Raw genomic sequence first — 25,423 nt, forward strand, 5'->3', positions numbered from 1 at the left:
AAGCTTTTGCTTCTCATGGCAAATGGATAGATGCCCATCCCAGTTCTGTGTCTCTGTAACTAGCTCCCCCACATACACATCATCTTGACAGAAGGCTTCCTCAATTCACCTGTCCTTTTTGCTGGTCATAGAGCGAGAGAGAGAAATCATTCGTCAGGCAGCGCTTCAACAGACCAAAGAGATGGACCTCAGTGTGGTGCGGCTGATGTTCACAGCTTTCCTCCCTGACAGCACTGGCAGCTTTACAAGAACACTTCATCCTGTCTTATCTGATCCTATATATGACAGCAGTGAGTGCTTTGTCCCTCCTTCCTGTGATGTTTGTATGTTTCCCGTCTACTTATTTAAGTGGGTTGTAACCCACATATCCTTTTTTACTTGCATTCTCTGAAAAGTGAAGCAAGGTCACAGGTTTTTGATACAAAATAATATCTAAGAAGTATGATTCCCTGCAATATGCTGAAACTGCTAGGTAAACAGCAAGGAGAATGTTTGTTGTATTCCTGTCATCAGTTGTTTACGTCCTCTCTCATATAAGTGCCCCTTTTCATTTTCCCTTTGCGCAGTTGTTCCCCTAAAGATCTCAAAGGAGTCCTAAGGAAAGATCGAGATGACTCCTCAGTCTGCAGATTGACACCATGCTACCCTAACTTTGAACTAAAACTTTATAAAATAGCTCTTGCAATAGAAGTTTCTAAAATTAGGTACATGGAGGAGAAAGTGGATGGAAAGAACTTTTCCCTTCTTCTCCCATAATACTAGAAGTCTGTACTTTTCTTACCTTACAACAGTAGTTCTCCACCCACACACAAACACTGGGCAGCTTTTGTTTTTAAATCAGAAATTAACATATCAGGAAAGTTGAGATAATAACAACAACAACAACATTCGATTTATATACCGTCCTTCAGGATGTCTTAACACCCACTCAGAGTGGTTTACAAAGTATGCCATTATTATCCCCACAACAACAAACACCCTGTGAGGTGAGTGGGGCTGAGAGAGCTCCTAGAAGCTGAGACTGACCCAAGGTCACCCAGCTGAAGGACATGGTTCTTTCCACTTTTGATGGAGTTCATCTGACCCCAGCAGACTCTGTTAAGAGCTAGGGGTTGTACTGGATCCAGCACTGTATCAGGTGCTCAGGATCACCTGTCATATTCAATACCCCCCTGCAGCTGATGCTGATGCTGTTGGGGTAATTCTGTTATTTGAACCTCAGTGGGAAACTGAGAACAGGAGGTATTTGTTCCTGTTGTAATCTCCCCCGAGTCTGGGAGCCTGCTTGACCTTGAGCAGTCCATGAATCACACAGCCTGTTTTCCTGCAGAGTCTGTCTCTGTCTGCAGAGTTAGAGGACTGTTAGGAGAAAAGGGGTGGGGAATTAGGAGTAGCCTTGGGGAACCTATATCTGCTTGATACTTGTCTGTAGCCACCAGTCCTAGCAAGGATGGCATAAGTGTATGATACGGGCATCTTATCAATAAAGAACTTTTACTCATGAAGTCTCTTGAGAGTTGCCTGGCATCCTTACACACTGCAACTAAATGCAGCTGCAAACAGAGCCTTTTCCCAACTTAGACTAGCTTGGAAGATGGCCCCCTACCTTGACACAGCTGATCTGGCCACCTGGATTCATGCCATGGTAACATTGACACTAGGCTACTGTAATGCACTCTATGTCATCTCCCTTCAAAGTCAACTTGCAGACTTCAGCTGGTGCAGAATGCCGCTGCTTGATTATTATTATCCTCCTGTTCTGCAGTCACCCCACAGGCTTCTCATCAGTTACTGGCTCAATGTAAGGTTTTGGCTGTCTCATACAAAGTCCTTCATGGACTTGGTCCCTCATATCTACAGGGCCGCTTCTCCCCCTATGCTCCACCATGGAAGCTTCGTTCATCTGAACAGGTCCTTCTGCAGATACAACCCCGCAACTGGGCAAAATCAGTAGCTGCCCACATACATGCCTTCTTTTTAGTGGCCCTATATACTACTGGGTAGTGTCTGTGGATGTAGATATGATCTTACTTGGTTGTTTCCATGTCATTTAATAGGTTGTATCAAATTCTTATGTTTCGTTCCAGCAATATTTAATTGCTATATTCCTGTATTTGAATTGTATGCTTCTTTTCAAATTTCTGCCATGCATGTCAGAAAGGCAAACTGTAAATATAAATAAATAATAAAATAACACTGTAGCTGTCAGCTAGACCCTCTGAATTCCCAGCTTTCCTTATTAAAAAGCAAGTCACTTCTTTTATTGTAGGTATATAATGGGGGGAAATGATCTCTGCAACAAAAACGACTGGACACTGGGAATTCATAGGAACTTGTAGTCAGATTTAAAAAGCCAGGATGTCAGTGGCAGGGGCCACCACTGGAGCTGGAGGAAGAAAAATGGTGATGACATGGACAGGTCTTGCCAAAAATACGCAATTTCTTGTGGAATGGCATACAAATGTGCTTTGACTATGATCTTTCCAAAAATATATGACCGACCCAGGTTTGGGAAAGATCCTAGCAAAGTGGAGAATTAAGGAATGATGTTGTATATATGCTTGCTCCAACATCAAGCCAGAGCAAAACCCCTATGTGGAAGCAACCTTGACCACATGCCAGCCTTTTATTTCTCAGATGTGTAAAGCTTTAACTTTTTTTCCTGAATCATATCAACCTGAATTAATTCCTGCTGCTTATATTTACCAGAAGCCCCCAATGCATCCAACTTAAAAATTGTACGCATGGACCGGACAGCAGGCTGTGTGACAGGAGGAGAAGAGATTTACCTTCTTTGTGACAAAGTTCAGAAAGGTGAGAGTTTCATTTGAGCATGACTGTAGAATAGCCATACTTTTGTGTTTTATATTGCACGTATTTGCATGGGTAGGAGGGGAGGGGGGAGCAGAGCAGTGATGCTTTCCTTTTAAACATTTCCCTTTAAAATGTTGGTACATAGATTTTGATTTGACAGTTTCATTTTAACATTTGAGCATCTCTCAGTGAAGAGTAATAGAGTAATAATTTGTTTTCTGCCGGATAATGTGGCCATGTGTTTCAGATTCAAGTTGCCATTCACTTCTGGAAAAATTGGCTGATTTCAGTGGGCTTAGACTGGAGTAACTCTGTTTAGGATTTTGCTGTAACAGTATTAGGCTTGCCCTGTGAATCTGCTAAACTTACTGCTGTGGATTGTATTTTTGTTGTTGTTATTGTTGTTAATGATGGCGGTTTGTTTTGCAGTCTTTGTTGTCTTAATGTGGGTGGTATGTAAAATTAGGCTTTTTGAGTTTTGATTTGTTCTTTTTTTAGTTTGGTTGAAAATGTTTTCTGTGTTTTCACGATGGAATTTCATTATATTTAGATGAGGTGTGGGTGTGTGTTCTGTTTGTTTTTAAATATTGTTTGTAAACTGCCTTCCGGGCTGTATGACAAATAGGCAACCTATAAAAAGAAATTTATAAACAGTCCTTTTTATTTCTGCCAATCCATATTGTAGTAAAGGGATATTAATAGGACAGCTTACTCTCTTGTTTTGAGAGTCTGTCTATAATTTTTCTGAAGTCTGAGAAAGTCCTTCCTGATCTAAGAAAAGGAAGTGAGAAATATGTGTCACTTTTAAAAAAATCTTACTAAATGGAAACCCCATAGTGGGGTTTTCCCTTGAGTATGGTTTTCCCTTGACATCATTCTATGAAATCTCTTGGCCCTTGAGAGCTGAAATGGATTGTAAGAAAGTTAATAGGATGTTTCTCAGTATAGATTGGCAGATTACAAGACAGAAGATAAACATCCACTGGTTAAGAAAACAAAAATATTCATTTATTCATTCATGTATTTATTTATAATCTGCCTTTCTCACTAAAACCCAAGGTGGGTTACACAATGCAAGTCAATATGATCAACAACGAAGACGTTCATTGAACAATTACAATAGGGTATGGGTTGTAGAAATTTGAAAGCAAGCATAAATATGAACACAGAGATGAAACATTGGAGAAAAAGGCCCCACCTGGACCCCACCCACTTTCTAAAAACACTTGAAGGGCACCAGAAAAATTGACGGCAGGCACAATTGTGCCCACGGGCCCCATGTTGGGGACCCCTGATCTATCAGGTAGAGAACCCTTACTCAAATCCATGCTGGATCCTCCCTCTCCTCTTCCCAGTGGCTCTGCTGAACAGACAGACAGCTCCCTATATTCACTACCCCTCACCCAGCTACTGGCCAGGGCTTTTGGGGAAAGGGAATTCTGTGTTTATTTCCTATACACTGCCACCATTCAATTAAATTAGACCTGTTTGTTGTGTCCAGAATGTTTGATGTGCATTTGTGTGTTTTATTTCCTCTTAGCTGACAACTTCCATTCATCCAGGGTTAAGCAGAACAAAACCTTTTATTTACAATATGTACAAAACTGAATGGAGTGGTTAGTTAAACTGATTTAAATACTCTGTTGTTCAGAGTTGAACTTAAAATCCCACACTCTTTTAACAGTGCTTGGTTGCAATGTATGAGAACAGGTGTTATCTGCTGCTACTCTTCAGCAGCCACAAAATCCTTCTTTTGTCTCTAACTCCTTTACTGGATTCCAACGGACTCCTTCCCCAGCATTCCCACCAGCTCTCATTGGCTGTTTCTCGTAAAAGGCGGAATTGTTGGTTTGTGTTTAGTATTTAAAAGAACCAAAATGTACTGAAGTTAACCATATCGATTATGGTTTTCATCAGATGCTCTGGACACTAATTTGCTTCCACAATCTAAGATTCATGTACCAGATGGACTATATCCATATGCCAGCTGAAATCTGGTCAGCAAGCACTATTGGTGATGTCTGCTCTACACCAATGGAAGATGATAAGGTTTACAACTGGAACTTTTTCCATTATGACTCTTAGCCTCTGGAATTGTTTGTCTGAAGAGGAACAGAGAGTTTCTTTGTTTCCGCTGATGTTTAACAGGGATGGTCTTTTCTTGATATTCAGCTGAGAATACTTTCCTTTTAGCCATTCTGCATTGTTTAGTTTGGGCCTTTATTGATCTCTAAGTAGTATATTTTAATGTTTAGTGATAATCTTACTGATTGTTTTATTGTGTGTTATTAAACTACTTTGAACATAGTATAAAATACAATATAAAATACTTTAAGCAAATAAAGAGATTGATTGATTAATTTATATTAATCATTATATTAATCATTGATAACTTGACTATTTCCCCAGTGGGTACTCAAAGCAACTTACAGTGTTCATCTCTCCTCCATTTTATCCTCACAACAACTCTGTGAGGTAGGTTAGGCTGAGAGCACGTAATTGGCCCAAGGTCACCCAACCATCTTATATGGCAGAGTGGGTATTTGAACCTGGGTCTTCCAGATCCTAACCCGTTGCTCTAACCACTAAACACACTGCTGTAAAGTGAAATCTTAGCCCATTGATAAATTATTTCATCAATGCAGATGATATTCAGATCCGTTTTTATGAAGAAGATGAAAATGGTGGTGTCTGGGAAGGATTTGGAGATTTTTCCCCTACTGATGTGCACAGGCAGGTATGTGACAGTGGAAAATGTACATTCATGGTAATATGCAGCCATGGTTTTTAACTTCTGTTGCTGGAGAAAGCAGGTTGCAGTCTGATACAGTAAATTTCATTACTCCATTTATTTGAATGAAACTGCAGTAAATGTTAGGAAGTAGGGAAACAGAGGCAGTATTTCCTGCTATCACTTTCCTACCATTATATGTAAATCAGCTATCAGTGCTTGATCAGAGCTCTTGCTAGCTGTAAGAAGAAGTCTGTTCCATTGCTACAGGGAAATAATAGTAACTCATTCTTTCATTCATTTATTCATTTAAAGCTGCTGTTGTATAAGATAGGCCTCAAACAGCTTACAATGACATTGTAATTTTATGTGAACAAATACCATCAGTATTTTATTTATTTATTTATATCATTTATAGTCTGCCTTTCTCACTGAGACTCAAGATGGATTACACGGTATGAGCTTAGTATAATCAGTATCAAGTACATTTCCATACAGTATAATTAAGTAAAACAACAGAATTAAAAACAGAAAAGCACATTGGAATAACTTCCATTGACAGTTCAAAAACAATAAAATGATCTGGGCTCAAGGTGGTAAAATACAGTGTAAATGGCTGGGCAGATAGCCAGGTTTTCATAGGGTGCCTAAAATATAAAAGCCTTGATGCCAAGAGGATAGCTGTGAGGAGGGCATTCCACAGTCAAAGTGCCACTCCAGAGAATTCCTGTCTCTGGTTGCCACTACCTTTATTTCAGACCATAGGAGTGCATAAAACAGGGCTTCAAATGCCAAACTTAGACAATGAGCCATTCAATGTGGGGGACAATGTACAAACAGAAATGCTGGCCTGAGCTCCTCAGAAGAAGGGCAGGATGAATGTATAACAAGATAATAAATACATTATTCCTGACCTGACTGTATTTTATGTTGACTTGCAGTTTGCTATAGTATTCAAAACACCGAAGTACCGAGATGTCAATATCATAAAACCAGCATCTGTTTTTGTCCAGCTGCGGAGGAAATCTGATCTGGAGACAAGTGAACCAAAGCCTTTTCTGTACTATCCTGAAATCAAAGGTGACTTACAACATTTGTTAACTAATGTTTTAGTTAACAACATTTGTTAACTAAATAGGTACTAAATAGGTACTGTTTTCTGAGCTACCGGAAGCTGTCAAGAATTCTAGCAGTGGAATGAGGCGTGGGAGTGCAAAGAAGTAATATTGATCAGTGCTACATGGAAAGAATAAACATCATTAGGGAACAAGTGATACTTAATTCCAGACACTTTTAAAATGGTATTCCAGATAATACATCATCTGTGTATTATCTTTTATTTGAGCACTACATGCATTTTACGTTTGTTTAATCAGCTGCTGGAAGAAAGAACTGAACAGAACTTACTTTAGTGGGAAGCACATTGTTCTTCAAGATCTCAACCTTCCCAATCAGCATGACCTCCATCTTGTAAGGATGCCATTCACCCTTGTTCACCTATAGCCATTTAATCACAGCAGTAAGCCCCTGGTTCAGGACCTCTGCAGCATCACCAGGGGATTTGGATAAAGAAATATAGGGCTGGATGTCATCAGCATATTGATGACAGCCTATGTCTAAACCACAAATGATTTCTCCGAAGGGCTTTACGTAGAGACTGGGCAGCATAGAGTGATTTACACCAATCCTAAGCCCATCCCTTAACTTCTGCTTCTACCGCCAAATGCCTCAATAAGATAATATGGTCCACAGTATCCAAAGACTGCTGATAAATGCAGCAAGAGCAACCAAAAGGCATGGTCCTTGTTTACATTCAAATGGAGGTCCTCGAGTAAAGCCACCAATGCTTTTTGTTTGCAGTTTGAGAATTGTCCGTGAACAAGACCTTTGTTGGGACCTTGTCCACACAGTTTTATTGGTCTTATCAATAAAGGAACAACATTTTAATCTTTTGTTTGAGACTGAAACCCATTTGCCCATGAAATCTACATCATTCTGGAACATGCCACAAATTCTGTTTTCTCGGTTCTCTGACTTCTGGGAATGCCTCTGGATTGACAATATTCTCCCAAGGTCAATGGCTTGCAAAACAAGTTGCACATGTCATTTCTTGTGAAATTCTGATTCAGCCTATACCTTGAAAGAATTTGGGGGATTATTTTGCAGGGGGAAAGATATTTTATAGATTAGTTACCTGGTCTCATATATATATATTTCTGAAAATGGAAAGATATTTTGACATTTATCCATATCAACATTGGAATGGTGTGGCCTTTATAGTCTATTGAACTTCAGTAGTGAATTAATAGCTTTGTTGCATAGGACAAAACCATCATTACCTGTACTACCTTGGCAGCAAAAACTACTCTGGCACTCTGGTCACCCTTAATGGAAGTTTATCTCAAAGCACAGACTGTGGAGGTCATAAAAACATGAACATCCTCTATCTTATCGTTTTCTAGACTTTCAAGAGCAAAGCTTTTTCAGGTTAAAATTGTAGGTGCGTTGTTGCACAAAAACTGGTGGAGGGTTTTTTTTTTAATGGATGGTACAAAAACGATACTAACACTTATTTAGCACAGGCATTGTGTAATATGCACTCAGGGAGGCAAGGCCATGGAAATTCCAAAATTTGATTCTTGGTTTTTGCGGAATCTATGGAACTCTGACCTTGCCTTCCAGAGTGTGTATTCCACAGTACTTCCGCTGAATGTGTGTCATGCTTCCTATGGGAAGGCTCAGATCAGAGCACTTATCTATGAATGAGTGCAGGTGCAGTTCTTTGTTGCTTTATTTTGTCTTTGGGGTTTGTTACAGAAGAATATGGGTGCCAGAGTTACCTTTACCCAGGCCTTTCCCTTTGATACCTGAGCTGTCCCTTGCTAATTGCCTGGCCCATACTAAATCTCCTTTTCTCTTAGACTAACCCTCCCTTCCTTTTCCACTTCTTTCTCCACTTGTCTCCATCTCTCTCCCAGTCCCCTCTCTTTCATTCTTTCTTTTCTGCTGTCTTCCTCCAGCTGCCTCCTGCTTTGCTTCCCCTTCCTTCTTATCCCCTGTATGCGCCTCCTTTGTCTACAGCCCTCCTCTGCGCCTCTCTTGCAGCTGGCCCAGCACCTCAACTCTTAGTCAGCTGGAATTCAGCATTTCTTAAAATTTCTTACATCTTTCCCTGCTAGATAAGTGAGTCCCCTTCCAGGTGTAGACAGCTGCATGCCTTACTTCCAGCATGGTCAGCAGCCTGAGGTTTGTGCCAAATGGCCTCATCAGAGGTGCTGCTGCCAATGGTCCTGGCTGCACAGGTTTATCTAGTGCTCCAGTACCTCTGCTTCCTGCTTTCTCCTGCAGAAGCCCAAGTGAGAGGGGGCCAGAGTGCAACCATTATAATGTAGCAGAATTACCCCTGTATAGAGGAAGCCACTTTATGCTGCATCTCTGGTCCAATTGGAAAGGAGTGATCCTAGAGCAGTGACTAAGAGCGGAACTACAAGTGACAAAAGGCACAGGTTGGACACTTGTCAGCTTCCCTCAAGTTTTGATGGGAAATGTAGGCAGCTTGGTGGAATGTTGGACAAGTGACAGTTGAAAAGTCCATTGAACAGCAGTCAGAGAGTCAAGCTGCAAGACTAGGATGCCTACATTTCCCATCAAAACTTGAGGGAAGCTGACAAGTGTCCAACCTGTGCCTTTTGTCACTTGTAGTTCCGCTCTTATACAGAGATGTGGCTAGTCACCTCCTCATTGGAGAATGGGTAATTTATTGCCTCTGAATCAAGTGTGACTGAATGATCAACCTCAACAAACATGTTTTCAGATGAGGTTGGCTGGAAGAAGGCATACCAGAAGCCTCACGATGACTTAAATTTCCATTGCTGCAAACCCAGCTGGGATTCTGTTGTTTCAAAAACTGACATGCTAAATTGGTCTTAGGAGAATTTATGTAAGTGTTCAAAGGGTTGAAAATTTAGCATGTAACAAGCAACAACATGTATATGAGATGGATAAGCAAGGGAAGAGCTGAGCTCACAAATTGATTGCTTGTTAACCTTGCTTTCAGGAAGTGATGTATATCAGGGAATTTCCAGGTTTGGTGTTGGTTTGATGAACTCTGAGCACTTCTTTTTCTTTTTTTTGGATTCAGAAAACTTTGTGGTGTGTGCTTGAACTTTACAGAAAGTTTAAAAAAAACTCCCACAACACCTCCAGATCTATCCTGGGCGTAGCTGAGCATGTATGCGTATTATTGGGGGGAGGGGAATGCCTGGGTGTGCTACTTTTAGAGGACTTTCACTTAATTACTATATATATTCAGGCACTATTCTGTTAACTGCATCAAACTACATTGAATTGATATTTTGAAGGTTGGAAATACACATTTTTCTTAAGGGATTCTTGTTTCTTGATATATTTAAACATAGATGTACTTTGGATAAACTCAGCAGTTCTCAATATGGTTTTTGGACTGTCAAAGTCAAAGACCTTCAACGTGTTACAGTTCCTCTAAAAATAGAGAGACAGTTTGGTGTAGTGGTTAAGAGTGCCGGGACTCTAATCTGGAGAGCTGGGTTTGATTCCCCACTCCTCCACTTGAAGCCAGCTGGGTGACCTTGGGTCAGTCACAGCTTCCTAGAGCTCTCTCAGCCCCACCCACCTCACAGGGTGTTTATTGTGGGGATAATAATAACATAATTTGTAAACTGTTCTAATTGGGTGTTAAATTGCCCTGAAGGGCAGTATATAAATCGAATGTTGTTGTTGTTGTTGTTGTTGTTAAGCTGACACAAAAGTGAACTTTAGCTAAAGAAATGTTTGTTTTGTTTTGTAGCGTATTGCATTCTTTATTTGTCATTCTAAGTTTGGTCAAATTGTTTCAAAACCACATTTTGAAGTTAGGCCCCAAAGTCTCTCATTAGTTTGTCAGAAAATTGTTTATTGATAGGTGAAATGAGGAATTCCCTTTTGTGGTGTGTCACTCAGCAAACCTGGAAATCTTTCTTAGCACAGAATTTTGCCGATTGCTGAAATGGATCTTTCATGTCCTTGATAGGTATGAATGGCGTGCCAAACGTTTGGTGCTCTCACTCTGTAGCTAGTCCCTGTGACTAGTCCCTAGGTTTGTAGAAAAATTCAAAAGCTTAATAAAAACAATTGAAATTTAATTCCTCTCAGCAGAGAATGCTGACTGAGATCTCAAGAAATCTTGTGAGATCACAGTCGATACTGTGGCATTACCTAGCAACTGAGTAGTAGAATTTGGGCCTAGGCAACTCCAGTGTGACTGCATCTTGAGAGAAAGCAGCAGCAATGAGGGGAGAGAGAAAGTGATCAGTGATGGGGTGGGAAATGGGGTGGGAGGGAAGAGAAAGTGCTGGGCAGAGAGTGGAAAACAAAACATGGAGTCACTTTCCTAACCTAACTCACAGTGTTGTCTGTTGGGCCAGAATGGAAGAGATATACACCTCCCCTTGAAGGAAGGATGAGAAACACATGACAAACTGATTTTAATTTGTCTGAGGTTTGCCTCAGCTGGTAATAAAAGAAATTACCTGACCTACCTTGTATCCAATCTCTGCTGCAATTAGATGCCTTATTTGCCTATGATTAATTAGAGGTTATTGAAGTAGGTAAAAGGCCTCATGGGAGAAGCTAAAGTCTGTAGAGTACTCACACTATGCTGCTATCTTGTTGCATTCAGCTGTCTCCATCTTGTGACTCCCTTTATATTCTCTTTTGCTTTTTTCAAATCCTTTAATCCTGCCTCCAAAAGCCCCTTTTTTGTAAAATGTAAGCTTTTCAGAACTAACACCACATGTTGCATAGAAACAAGTGCCACAGATTTCAAGAGAACTAGCTTCCACCTACATGTTCTTACATTTCCCATTTTTGTACTAGGGTCTAAGGGTTTCCTGAAACCCAGCAGTGCCGTCACAATGGGGCTTCCCTGATGTATTCCTCCCCACCCCGCAGTTGCTGTTGCTCAGAGATTCTACCAGAAATTCCCTAAGTTACCTGGAATAGCTTGCATTAAAGTATGGGGGGCTAGTTTGGAAAGGTGGGCTCCAAAACCTCTCCCTCCCCCACACTGCTCATAAGGATTTCTCCCATGTAGAGATTTGGATGTGTTTAGTAAAATTAAGGCATGGATATCTCTTTTATTCACTTTAACTGAAGGTGACAAAATCCAAACACTCAGCATATGGGTTAGAGGAGAGAATTGTATCCCTTTCTTGTTAGAACAATGACCTTGGGGATAGAATTGATTTGATTTCTTCATTGTTTGCATCCTTCTGTCACTCTGTTCAAAAATGCAGATAAGGAAGAAGTACAGAGAAAACGACAGAAACTTATGCCTAACTTTTCTGACAGCTACGGTGGAAGCGGCGCGGGTGCTGGAGGAGGTGGAATGTATGGAGGAGGAGGAAATGGTGGTGGTGGAGGGGCTGGATCAGGTAAAGGAAAAACGCATCTAATATAAACAGTGAAATATGTATTTTGGGAATTCTAAAACTTGGTTTTCAGACTTTTACAACTCCATACTCAGTACATTCCTCTAACATAATGAGGTCAATAGTCCTGTCCCAACACTTCTTAAAAATTTTTGTTTACTGTGATGCTGTTGGAGTAATTTTTACCCCCAATTACATTGAAAGGAAATCTGAAATTAGCAAATAGGGTAAAATAGACCAGAATTATATTTGCCCTCTTGTTTATTTCAATGGCTTACTTTGAAGTGTATGTGATCCCCAAACCAGATTAGTGAAATAAATTTTGTTTGGGCATGTGTAGTAAACCCCTGCCCTCTTATTTTGGTGGGTGGGGTATGTATGATGAAAGGGCTTGTATTATATAACAAGAACCAGTGGAAGCACAGTTTACGAAGATACATTTTTGTCTCATAAAATATTGGAAAATCCTCTTTTTTACTGTTTTCAAGAATCATTGGATTTTACCTCTTTTATCCTGTGCTCCAGCTAATGATTCTCAGGAGGATTCTTCTCTTTCTGATGCTAAATAGTGGTCCAAATATAACCTTGTTGGTTGCTAAATTTCTGTCTAGTATATTTTGCTTTAGAAATTAATTTATTATTCTATTAGTCATTGCTCAAGATTATTTAATCATAGGAGCTCTGAAAAGGAACCGAAAGGAAGATACATTTTATCTCCTTCCCCTGTGGGATAGCTGTCATAGATGGCTGAACCATCGGATATCAACACTGAATAAAAGCTACTTCTCTTGCGAGAGCTGTTATCCAAGTGTAATGTTTTCTCTTTCTGGTTGACAGTGGTAACCTAGACACACACTCAGCAATGCTACGGACACCTTTCAGTATGTTTCTGATATGTGGGTCTTTTACTTAGTTCTCTCCCAAGGATGAATGAACTTTTCCCCCTTTAGATATGATAGGATGGATTCTTTAGTTTTATGAAGTGACTCAAAGCAACTTGTAGTATCCACCAATTCCTTAAAAATAGAGTAATGTAATTCTTATTAATTAAAATATTTATACCTCACTTTTCTCCCCAAGGGGGACCCCAAGTGATTTACAACATCATTCTCCTGTCTTCTCCATTTAATCTTCACAGCAACAACCTTATGTGGCTGAGAGAGGCCCAAGATCATTTTGTGAGCTTCATGACAGAGTGAGGGTTTTCTGGATTCTAATCTAGTACTCTAACTGCTATAATACACTATAGTAATAAGTACCAATGACTGATGATAGGCTGATCCAAAACATTTGTACTATATATATATATAGTCTAGGTTTCTAACTGTGCTGTCTAGGTTTCTAACAGTGCTATCCTTAGTAGAGTTATCCTAAGCTTTCTAAGTCCATTGAAGTCAATGGGCATCTCTGCTTTGGATGATATGGAAATGTTGCCTTTATTGTCCTTAAGGTAAGTGGGGGCAGTGTGGGAGTCGGGAATGATAATAGACTCTGGAGTTGGTTGTTTTAAAAAGAGAACTCCTCAGGTTTTTTGGCCAGAAAGAATAGGAGCTATCTGTTTGAAGCTGAGCATTTAAAATTGAATGTTGGATTTTGGATATTTGTTTTTAAGCTTAAGACTCACATACTTATTCTGTTTGCCGTTGTTTAGGTTATGGGTACCCGCCATATGGTTATTCTGGTTATGGAGGAATGCACTTCCATTCCAGCACAAACAAGGCTGGTGCTGGAATGAAACATGGTAATTATAAGTTTTTCATACATTTTATTTTAATGAAGCTGGAAGATCAGCAAAATTACTACTAGGCAGTATGTGAGCATTGCAAATGGTGGTTGTATGAACTTCCAGACGCTAGCAAATGTCGCTAGCTGAGTTTGCTCCCAGTGCAGCAGAGGACAGGTTGGAGCTCTTGGCAAATATCCATGTCCTTTAACTTTGTTTTACCAATAGAGTGTAATCAGTATGAAAGAATCAATACTACTTACTTCTGTTCTTAAGGATTCTCAAGTGACATGTCTAAAAAGGAAGATGGCGAAAGTTGCTGCAGGAGCAGCAAAAAACATACTGTGAAATTCAAGGAAAAAACAGAGGTTGAAGAGAGAAGCAAAACCAGAATTTGTGCAGCTCCCAAGCCAGAAGAGGCAGAGATAAGTTTGCAAGGTTGGTGCGTGGTTTTCTTCAGTGTCATTGTATTAATCTGGGCAGGAAAAACTAGAAGATGTGGACTTTGCATGTAGCGTTCAGTTTCAGAATGGCAAAGTTCAATTAACCTTTGGAACAGAGGGATCCATTCCCTAAATTCATATTTTCTAATATATTCATAGATACCATAGCCATTATATCTAATAATAAATAAGATCAGCGCTGCCACCCAGTCTCAATTGAGGGCATTACTGTTGTAATGTTTGTAACATTTATAGCAGCATGAAAGCAAATATTGTTTGGATCTTAGAAATAAAAGGTTGGATCCTGTACGCTGAGAATCTTCCCCCTACAACCTCTGGTACCCATTCGAAAATTGATCTAGAAAATCAGAGGGACCCTTGGGGAATTAAGTTGGATATGGCACAGGGGGTTGCAACAGTTGGCAGAATTCCTCCCCCCTTTGTGTGACCTTTTGTTCCATTTGTGGAAGGACTGAGACATGCTTCCAACTCCCCTCCACTCAGTTCCAGAGGTTCATCTAAGAGAATAGGAAGAGATCTGTTCATGCTTAAAAAGATGCATCCCCAAATGCTTCCTAGACATAGGGATCCATATTTTGGCAACACTCCTTCCTGTGACAATTTGCATTGTGGAAGTGAATAGGATGCTATCTGGTATGTTGTGGCAAAAAAAACAAACAGATTGTTAGGTGCAAGAGACTGCTGTATTCTCATTTGCAGAGTGCAGTGAAACGATATTTCCAGGCTAAACCCATTTATTAAATCTGAAACTTGCTCAACTGTTGTGACAGTTCTGTGGGTATGCATTGAATCAACTTGGAAATGTTCCAATCAGAGTTATTTATAGAGCAAACTATGTATAAATTCGAGATATTTATTTTTGATCATTTTGCCTTTTGGAGGTTGTCCACACGAAAAATGAGAAATACCCTGGCACCTCGAGTCAAGAAAAGGGTTCAAAGGCTGGAAACAGCATTTCCCAAGAGTGAATGCTTGCATGCTGAATATTCAGTGTTAGAATGGACAGGTCTACTCAGAGCTAAGCTACAAGAAACAAATTACATGAGAACACGAAGTGAAGGGAGTTGTAATGTTATCCAGGAAGCTGAGTTTTAAAAGAGATCGAAAGGCTCTGTCAATTTCGCCTCTCTACAGAGCCAGCAAAGATCACTCCTCAGAAGGTTTGCTAATTTCCTCTTTGCTTCCCAAAGGCTCTGTCAGTTTCACCTCCCCTTCTGGGAGGTGAAGAAGAAATAGACAAACCCGCCTGAGGAACCAGCTTTGCTGGCTTTGAAGAAAGGGGAAATTGGCATAGCCTTCTGATCTCTTTTAAAACTTTTCACAGCTAACATTGTGACTCCCTTCACGTGAGCGGAGTGTATATTTCTTTGCAAGGCATATACTCATCTCCTCTACTGTTCATGAGACCTGAAAACATGAGAGTGAGGAAGGATTTGTGAATCATTAATGTATTCTCCTGTGTCTGCTTCCATTGCTTTGTATGAAGACACCTCTTTGTTCCAGACATTGCACAGGTCATTTTCTCTTGTTGTTTGGGTCATGTCATAGGAAAGCATTCTAAGAAATTCATTGGGCTTATATTGATGGTGGAAAGTGTTGTCAAGTCATAGCTGACTTATGGCTACCCCTGCTGGGGGTTTTAAGACAAGAGAGTAATGGAGGGGGTTTACCATTGCTTGCCTCTATATAGTGACCTTGGTCTTTGTTGGAGGTCTCCCATCTAATTACTAACCAAGGCTGACCCTGCTTAGCTTCCGAGATCTGAGTAGAATTAAATTTGTGTTTGCAATTTTTTAACGTTTTATGACATGTTGATTGTCTCCTTAATGGTCTTAATGTGTAGGGAGGGGTGTAGCTCAGGGGTCGAGCATCTGCTTGGCATGCAGAAGGTCCCAGGTTCAATCCATGGCATCAGTGGGTAAAAAGATCTGGTAGTAGGTGATGTGAAAGACCTCCACTGAAGACCTTGGAGCGCTGCTGCCAGTCTGAATAGACAATAATGACTTCGATGGACCAAGGGTGTAATTCAGTATAAAGCAACTTCATGTGTTCATGTGAGTTGTGATAATTTGAGCCATTGCCTAAGTCATCAGTTCATCTCCTCTCTTTTCTTTCTAAGGATGGTCCCACATTAATGGATTTGTGGCTAATCAGTGCCGTGAATCAATGGATTATATATTGCAAAAAATGGAGGAGGGGTGTGTGATCTCCATTCCAAGAGCCTGCAGATTAACACAGGGTTGCTACATAGCTGAATCTACAGCCATTTCAGAATGGCAGTAATGGTTCCAGATCCTTGCAGCAAGAGTTGCCTCTTGAGTGAGGCACTTCCTGTTTGCCTGCTCCCATTGCTCATTGGAGTGATTTGCAGAAGTTTGCTTTAGATCTCTGTTTTCAGTTCATGAGAAAGTGCCAGATTCTGAATGCTCGGGACTAAAGCAAGAAGGTTTGAGTCAGTTGATACTATCATATATGCCACAGTTGATTTTTATTGTTGCATTGGGAATTTGTGTATATGTGTGTGTTACAACGACAGTGATCTCTTTCCCTCCCTGTGCAGAGGGTTTCTTTTTGGAGAAGGCCATGGAGCTTGCCAAGCGTCATGCCAATGCCCTTTTTGACTACGCCGTAACTGGAGATGTGAAGATGTTACTGGCTGTTCAGCGACACCTTACCACTGTCCAGGATGAAAATGGTGATAAGTAAGTTTGTAATTCCTGATCTTTTATAAAACGATAGATGACTATTCTTTATCCAACAGAAAAGGTGATTCCTCAAATTTGTGAAAGAGTTCTTCTTTCATTCTGAACTTGTCATAGAAAATTGTTCTTCTTTATCGTGTTTTTTTTTTTACTTTTTATGTTGATGCAGGGGAGATACGTGTCATATTGTTCTGTTTATAGATGGCTTCTCACTTTTGAGATGATGCATTAAAGGGAAAGTAGCAGTTACAGAATGAGGTTACATTGCTATGATTCATATGCTGTAGGTGCTTCTCATTTAGACAGAGAGAGAAAATGATTTGACTCATCTAACATTTCAAAACAGGATGCGTCTTTTTGGCACCTGAACCCCTTTTGCCTTCTAGATCAAAGAAAACTCATCCTAGTCCTTTTCCAGCAAGCTTTCCCCTTTTAATGACTCCAACAAGCTGGTTTTTCAAACTGTTTATTTCAAGAACTGTTTGGTTGAAAGATAATGGAAAGGGCTCAAAGAGTTGTTGGAAAGATGAACGAGATGAAAGCAGAAGATTAAAATGAGCCAGCCCAAACTTGAGATGGCTGCTGCTTCGCCTTCAGAAGTTCAGGAAGAATCTCTGTGCAAGAAGGCTTCTGTGTTGGAGAGCTCCAGTATCTCTCAGGTTACCCCATGAAAACCATCATAGGAATACAATCCAGATGATGTCTTTTTCTGGAGATCTAGCATTCATGATTTGCCACAGGATTCCTTGCCTAAGTGTTCAATAATTGTTCCAGAGAACCCCTTGTTTTCTCCCTCCAGCTCTCAAGCAATTTCCTGTCCCTGTCCCAAGAGCCAATCATCCCTAACCCTCTGAGGAGGCTGTGCTACAGCATATACTGTGGGAACAAGCACAACAGTAGCAAAGCACTCACCCAGCTGCAAGGATTTAGCCTCTATTGCAGTGGTTTTCAAATGTTCAGTATTTCAAAGTCAGTCTACCCAATGACGAATCCTCCCTCTGTAATATGCCCAGAATTCCTTTGTGGTTGCTGCATACAGCAGAGCAAGATTGGTAATAGCAAACAAGATGTCTTTCTTGCAAGCCTGTTTGCTGTTACTGTCTTCTCATTAAGAGTCTCTGCTACGTTCCAAAGAATCCCAGTGTTCCCTGGAATACAACGTTTAGATCATTGGTCTCTTCCATAAAGTGTAGGTGGATGTAAATAGGGAGAGCCAGCAGCTCCATGGTAGAGCACGTGCTTTGCATCCTGAAGTTCCAAGCTTCTCCAGTTAAAGAGGACAGCTTTAGTTACACTGATAGGCAGGGATGGACTGGCCATTTAACTTACAGTGAAACTTCAGAGTGGCCTACTGCTCTTGGGGGCCACTGGTGGCCAGGACCAAGCAAAGGCAAGGCTCAACTACTCTACCAAATCCTCAAAGGCTGCTTGGTCCAGATCTCTCATCGGCCATGGCAGTTTGTATCAGCCTACCAGCTGACTCCTGCACTGCTTCCAGTCTGTGGGATGATGCAGAGGGTGCGTGAATGGCAGGGCCACTCAGCTTGACTTGCTCCAGGGCTGTTTTCAGTCTGCTCCTGTGGCAGACTATCTTAGTTTAAAGCTGGACACGGGAGAATCATGTTTCTTATTGTTATCTCAGCTGCCCTTGATACAGTTAATCACCCCATCCTGGTTCATGGGCTGGAATATGGAGTTGGTGCTAGAGGAATAGCTCTTCCATGATTTTGGGTTTCCTTGCCTGAATAGACACAAAGAGTTTCCATCACAGAACCAGAATCAGCAGGCTGGGATCTGTCCAGTGAGATGCCTCATATTCTGTCATAAATGCTCTTCAGTATTTTTACGAGGCTCCTGAATGAGATTGCGCAGAGCTATGGGGTTGGATAGAATAGTAAAGAATCCAGTAGCACCTTAAAGACTAATCAACTTTATTGTAGTATAAACTTTCGAGAATCACAGTTCTCTTCATCAGATGCATGGGGTTGGATGTCATCAATATGCAGGACGCACGCATTTCTTTATTTGAGCTCCCAGATGCATCCACCTCAGATTTTAACCAGTGCTTTGAGGCAAAACAAGAAAAATTTAAATTAAGACCTAGGTGATGCTGGTCAGGAAGGCTGATGCTTTGGAGGAATTGGATGCAGTTATGGTAGATGGACCGGAGTTGGCATTTGCAAAGCAGGTTAAGAGCTTAGGGATGTTCATGAAAAGCACCTTTGTTTGAAAAGCAGGTTACTGTGGTGGCCAAGAATGTCTTCGATCAGCTAAATTTGGTTCACCAATTCTCTTCTTTGTTTCATTCAGCTGTCCTGTTCATGCTAATCCATGCTTTTGTAGCCTCACAACTCAGGTTACTGTAATGTGCTCTATATTGGGACTGCCCTTGAAGACAACCCAAAAACTGCAACTGGTTCAAAATGTGGCAACCCGGTTATTGTAAGGGGCTAGCTGACAGGAACATACCTTGCTTATCTTAAAACAGCTGTACTGGCTACCAGTATGTTTCTGAATTCAATTCAGAGTGCTAATTGTGACCTTTGGAAGTCTAAAGAATTATCTCTTCCCATATGTCTGTCCCTGTGTGTCAACTATGGATCTCAGGTTGCCACTTACTGATTGTTCCTCTGCTAAAGGTGGTCCAGCTGGCAGTAACAAGAACCTGTGCTTTTTCTGTAGTGGAACTTGTGGTGACCTGATAAGACCTTAAAGGTTTCCAAGCCTCACTAGGTTGTTGGTGAGGTCCCCTGGAAATAAAGATGTAAGCCTTAAACAGGAAAAAAAATTAAACAATTGAAAATCAAATGTATATGCTACTGTCCCTTAGTAAAGGTTTTATTTATTTGTTTGTTTGCATCAGGGCTTTTTTTTCAGTGGGAACGCAGTGGAACAGAGTTCCGATACCTCTTGTGACCAGTGCGTGCCCCCACCCACCCCCGATCTTCAGACAGAGATCAGTTCCCCTGGAGGAAATGGCCGTTTTGTAAGGGGGGCTGTGTGTTTCTCCCTCATTTTTCTCTTGAGAGTTCCACCACTTCTTTTCCCAGAAAAAAAGCCCTGGTTTGCATTATTTATAGTCTGCCTTTCTCACTGACACTCAAGGCACTCAAGTGTTTCTCATTGAGACTTAAGGTGGACGATGCAGGGTGAGTCAGTACAGTCAGTTTTGAAGACATTTCAATGAAAAATGTAAGACTGCATGAAGATTTGCAAAGATTTAAAACCAGCAGGCATCCAATATAGAGTTGAAGAAATGCTGAGACAGAGCATAAGCAATTCTAAGACTAACATATTAAACAACAACATAAGAACTATCCAGTAGAATCATGTTTACAGCAACGATAATAAAGACTATATTCGATCATACTTACAGCAATAATAGCAAAGTCTATAGTCTCCCCTTCCCTTTTCTGATACATCTCTTTGAGACTGCTTCCTTACAGTACAGCCCTCCTATGAGTAAAAAACACTTTTGAATAATTCATTTTTGCATCATTTGTGGAAAGCCAGGAGAGTTGAAACTTTCCTGGTCTCTTCAGGTAGGCTGTTCCATAAGGTAGAGGCAGCTGTTGATTTTGCCCATGTGCAAGATGGCTCCTGCAGAAGGCCCTGATGAGGCTCTAATAGTCACTTTTCCTATTAAAATAAAAAGGCCAGGTTTCCCCACTCCTTCACCCCAGCCAGTTCCTCGTACGTTGACTGCTGGATAATGTCCTGATAAGCTTGGGAGCTCCCTGCTGATGCAAGTAAAGGACTGACTCAGGTTACTTTGCAGTCTTCCCTCTGGTCCTGCTGAGGCATTCTTCGCATCTCATCAAATAGACTCGCTTATAGTTCTAGCCTCTTCCTTGGCTATCTGTGCTCTTTCTCCTGCCTTCTCCTTGAATCCCCCTCGCCTTCATCCTCTCACTCACCCAACTCTTGGAAGGCCTCCGTGGCAGCATACTTCACTACTTCTTCCTGAAGTTCTTCTGCCTTCCAGCGGCTGCCTCAACTGTCACTTACCCTCTCAGGAAGCTTCCATCCAATCCATGGCTGACACTTGATCAAGTCTTGATCTTATTGACTCTGGAATTCCAGACTTTAAAGATCCCCCTCAAAGAATCCTCCTCACTAAAAACCTATTCTGAGATTGAAAACTCTGCTTAATGACCTTTTAACCTTCCCTAAACAACAGTCCCTTGTTTCACCAACTGAAAAATACATGCTTTGAAACCCTACTGCTGTTCCCTTACAGAACTTATGCATTGACAAAACAACAATAACATATATTCTGAAATTATTAAAAACAGTATTTGTTTTTCTTGGTAGAGAACTCATTTCTACCTTAGGCTGCCTTATGGAATGGGCTCCCTGAGGTAGAGGGGGAGAACCATCTCTCAAAGTTTTGGAGAGGCTCTTTAAGGCTATCTTATTTGCTAAGGCTTTTAATGGAGTTAAGGGAGACAACTTCAGTTGCATCGGTAGACCAGGGGTGGAGTGGCTGCAGACATTTTAAGGGGGAGTTAGCTGGGGTTTTGTGTTATTTTGTATGCTTTAAATTTGGATTTGTACCCTGAGCCACAAAGACAAAGTAGGATATATATATATTTTTAATAAACAAAGGCTCTCGAGCAGCAGGAGCAGGGAAGGGACTTTTTCTGTCTCTGACCTTAGAGAGCTATTGCTATTTAGAGTAGACAGGTTAGATGAGCCAGTGATTTGACTTGATGTAAGGCAACTTCTTATGTTAAGTTGGCAAGAGCTACAACTGATAAATGAGCTGCACCAATATGACATCAGGCTGCCTTGAGGAAAAGGTTCCAGCTTCTGTTCAGCCTTATTGCCTTTATTTATTGGATCTGTTTAACTTTTTTTCTCTGTCAGTTTAGCTGATGAGTCTCATGCCTCCCAATTCTGCTCAAATTCTTACTCATCCGGGTTTCCTCAGTCCAGTCCTGTACACAGCTTTCTATCCAGCGGAAACTGCCTATGAATCTCATGACAGTGCTGTGCTTGCCTGAACTGCGCTGGCTGGAACTGGGACGATGTGTGTGTTTTCCTCTTTGAAGAAAATACACACTTACGGGAAATTCCCTTCTTTGAGAGAGGATTAGTTCACATATCCTTGCTTGGAGGCATATGTTGCAACGTAACTGGATTTTTGCTGTGCGCAATATGCCTCTTGATCTAGTTGTTCTGTCTTGACTAAGAGGAAATGTTTGGAGAGGGATAATTAGATGCAGAATATGTAGGCAGGCAGGGCTGATCTTTAAGCTCTACAAATATCATCCTCTTGACCACACCTGAATTTGTACTATAAGGGCCCAAGGACAGATTTCTTTTTTATTGCTCTACAGTTTTAGAATTCCCTTTCCCTGGAGACACACTGAAGAAGATATCTAGGCATTTTGCAGAAGCAATGCAAGATCCCCCCCCCCCCAAATTTGGTTTGATATCTGCCCTCCTTTTAATATTTTAAATAATTTGTATTGTATTGCTTTAAATAATTATGTGATGGGATTGCTGAGAGAATCAAATATAAGGTACCAAGCATATAATTAATGTCAGATATGTAGAGTATAAATTGTAACAAAGTCATGTTAGCCTACCTATTATTCTAGCACTAGATGGATATGAAGGAAGAAAAAGGGATGGTGTTTAGCCAACTGCTATAGTTTAATGCAAAACAGGTAAAGTAATCCAAAAAGAGCCTGCAATATCCACACATCATTTATTTCTGAAGTATCGTTATTTTTTATTGGCAGCTAGAATGATTAAGGTCTCATATTTGCAAACAAAATAATTTGGTGAGGAATTAAGATAGCGAATGCAGGCCACTCTTTCTGATATATATAGTGTAGGCATTTGGCCAACAGAATGACATGAATATACATACCATGCACAATTCAACATTTATTAGGGGTGTGGCTTCCATCCCACTTTGAGTGAATTACTTTATAGCTCCAAACTCGATCTGAGAAATCCTCTTCTGGGGACATAAAAATTCATTGGGCTATAATATGTGCTTTCAAAATAATGTTTGCAGCACGAGGCTTAATTGCATAATGTAGCAAATTAACCCTAAAGCTTTTTCCATTGTTTTGTTTATCTCAGTTACCCTTCTCTCTATGAAATGCAACGAGCCATTTATTTTGCATCTAGTTATATTCTGGCCAGTTATATCCTGCTCTGGGAAATACTTGTGCAACAGGCAAAGTTGGGTGAGCAGATAGGAGGTGCATACCACAAATGCTGGACACTGACGTACTGTCTTTCAGGCCCAGTTCATAAATAACCTACATGAGATGGGAGAAGGGGCAATGTGGCTGCTCCCCATACTGTTCCATTGATGCTCAAAGAGAGGTGATCATGTAAGCAGGCAAAGCCCCATGTTTACCTCCATGCCAACCATTAGTCTGTTTTAAATGGAACCAGGATCCGGACATTGATGCGTAGTCATTAGCTATTAGCGATTATAGTTAAACACAGCCTCCATTTCAGAGGCAGTGTGTTTCTTACGGCAGGATTCTAAACAAGTCCTTTGAATGGCCATCTCTTCTTGACTCTTTGTGAACTTCCAAGGGCAATTGAAAATGGATAGAGTAAGTAGACCAGGGTATGAACTTGAATACAAACACTAATGAGCCACCTATGGGGATGTGGGGGTTGTTCTGTCCTTTAAGACTTATAGTTTATTGTACTCTAGAATTCCCAGTGTGGAAGGGTGGGTTACTTGTTGGTGGGTTGGTCTATGCAAAAAAAGAAAGGAGAAAATGTGCAGTATTTATTAGGTATATAATAGCACGTTTCACCAAGGAGAAGGAAATTTTCAAACTGAATCAATAGGATACACATAAAGGTATTTATATGTGTGTGGGGAGGAGGGTAATGCATTTTCATGAATGTGTTCTTTTTACCTTTTTCACATTAATTCACATATTGAATTAATTATTAAATATAAATTAACACAATAATAGAAACTATGGTCACAATATTCAGAGCCAGAGAAAATAAAATTTTGTAAAATATTTCAATTTGTATGTCAAGGGCTGGTTTTTTCCTCCTTTATATAATATTTTTCCAGTTAACCCATCTGAATCCTATGATACTGAATCACATTCTGTATTACAACGAAGAATAGTAATGGCCAGCCCAACATGCAGGAAATACCCAAAGGAAAAATAATTTCTTGGGTAGGTCTTAGGACAACTCTAGGAAATATGTAAATAGTGGTTATGTTCCGCTGCAAAATGATGAGGTGGTGAACTCTTTGCAAACGCCCATTTTCTGCCTTTGAAACTCTAGCATTAAAAGGGGATTTGAATTCATAGACGTGGAAGTTGGGAAGTCTGCCCTCTTTCTACACTCCATGCATTCCTCAGAAGGTTGGGACAGAATCCAAATGCGTAGGTTCCATTCCAGCTTTGTGATGAATGATGCATGAAAAGGAATGCCAACAGGGCCAGTCCGTCCCTCTCCATGTGTTCATGTCTGCAAGTATGACCGTATTCTAACAAAGTGTATTTCAAAGTACATAAATGCATCTCTTTCCCGACCTGTTCACTTCCTTGCAACTTAGATTTCTTTCCCCCTCTCTTTTGACCAATGCCAGTGTCCTTCACTTAGCAATTATCCATCTTCATGTGGAACTGCTGAGAAACCTCTTAGAAGTTACAGCAGACTTGAATGTTGACGACGTTCTCAATGTGAGAAATGACCTTTATCAGGTATGCAACCGACGGGGAGGATGATCCTAACCTTGGAAACTTTGCTTTCATTTGTAGCTGAATTAAATGAAGCAACGTTTTTTAAAAACAATGTTTGTTGAAATCTGGCTAATTAATTGTGCAAAATTAAGGTAATGTTTGGGGATACAGCAACATTGAGAACAGACTGAGATGTGAGCAAACATGAGGGAATTAGTTTCTTAATACATTCCTCTCATTTTCCATTCTACCTGTAGATCAGTAGGCTGTCTTGGGTTAGTGTTTGCTTGGCAACCTTATGGTTGTTTTTTTAAAGACCAGGATTTTAATGATCAGAAATAGGATCAACAGTGTGGTCTATTCTGCATGTCAGAAGGATTATGACTTGAATTACGTTCATGCCTCTTCTGTAGCATGAAGCCCAGGTTTGGATGGGTGGTATTAAACAGTCATCAGCTGCTGGTGATTCAAATGTTGAAGTTAATTATCAGACAGACACAGCAAGATTAGCTGATAGACTTTTGTCCGTTTTTACACCAAGTCCCTCCCTTGGTCTGTAGGTTTTCCAAGCTCAGATCCCATTCTGTTATCAGGACCTGTAGAGATAACGAGTTCCAAGGCTACTTCCAACATTACTTTGAGCAATTCTATTTGAGCTTGAAGATGCTGAAGATCTTGCAACCAATGGCTGTTTCTAATCATTACTCTCTGGCCAATGTACAATCGATCATAGTATGAATGCAAATGTCATGTGGGAGGATGGACTTCACCTGTATCTATTTCCTAGCGAGGGTTGTCAAATTGCAAAATTCTGGAAACTTGTCAGAAGAATATCTGTGGCACATAGCACCC

At 40.6% G+C, this 25,423-nt stretch overlaps 1 protein-coding gene across 1 annotated transcript in view; it reads left to right on the forward strand.

Annotated features, from left to right (window-relative positions):
• Window positions 1-25,423, forward strand: part of NFKB1 (nuclear factor kappa B subunit 1) — an 80,384-nt gene that overhangs the window by 42,619 nt on the left and 12,342 nt on the right. The window contains exons 8-16 of the mRNA XM_054990432.1: window positions 132-290; window positions 2,710-2,814; window positions 5,460-5,551; window positions 6,487-6,625; window positions 11,857-11,994; window positions 13,643-13,732; window positions 13,991-14,152; window positions 16,739-16,880; window positions 24,478-24,592. Coding sequence (XP_054846407.1) covers window positions 132-290; window positions 2,710-2,814; window positions 5,460-5,551; window positions 6,487-6,625; window positions 11,857-11,994; window positions 13,643-13,732; window positions 13,991-14,152; window positions 16,739-16,880; window positions 24,478-24,592 — 1,142 coding nt within the window. The remainder of the gene's footprint in view (window positions 1-131; window positions 291-2,709; window positions 2,815-5,459; window positions 5,552-6,486; window positions 6,626-11,856; window positions 11,995-13,642; window positions 13,733-13,990; window positions 14,153-16,738; window positions 16,881-24,477; window positions 24,593-25,423) is intronic.

This window comes from Eublepharis macularius, chromosome 10, assembly GCF_028583425.1.
Source record: "Eublepharis macularius isolate TG4126 chromosome 10, MPM_Emac_v1.0, whole genome shotgun sequence".
Classification (NCBI taxonomy): Eukaryota; Metazoa; Chordata; class Lepidosauria; order Squamata; family Eublepharidae; genus Eublepharis; species Eublepharis macularius.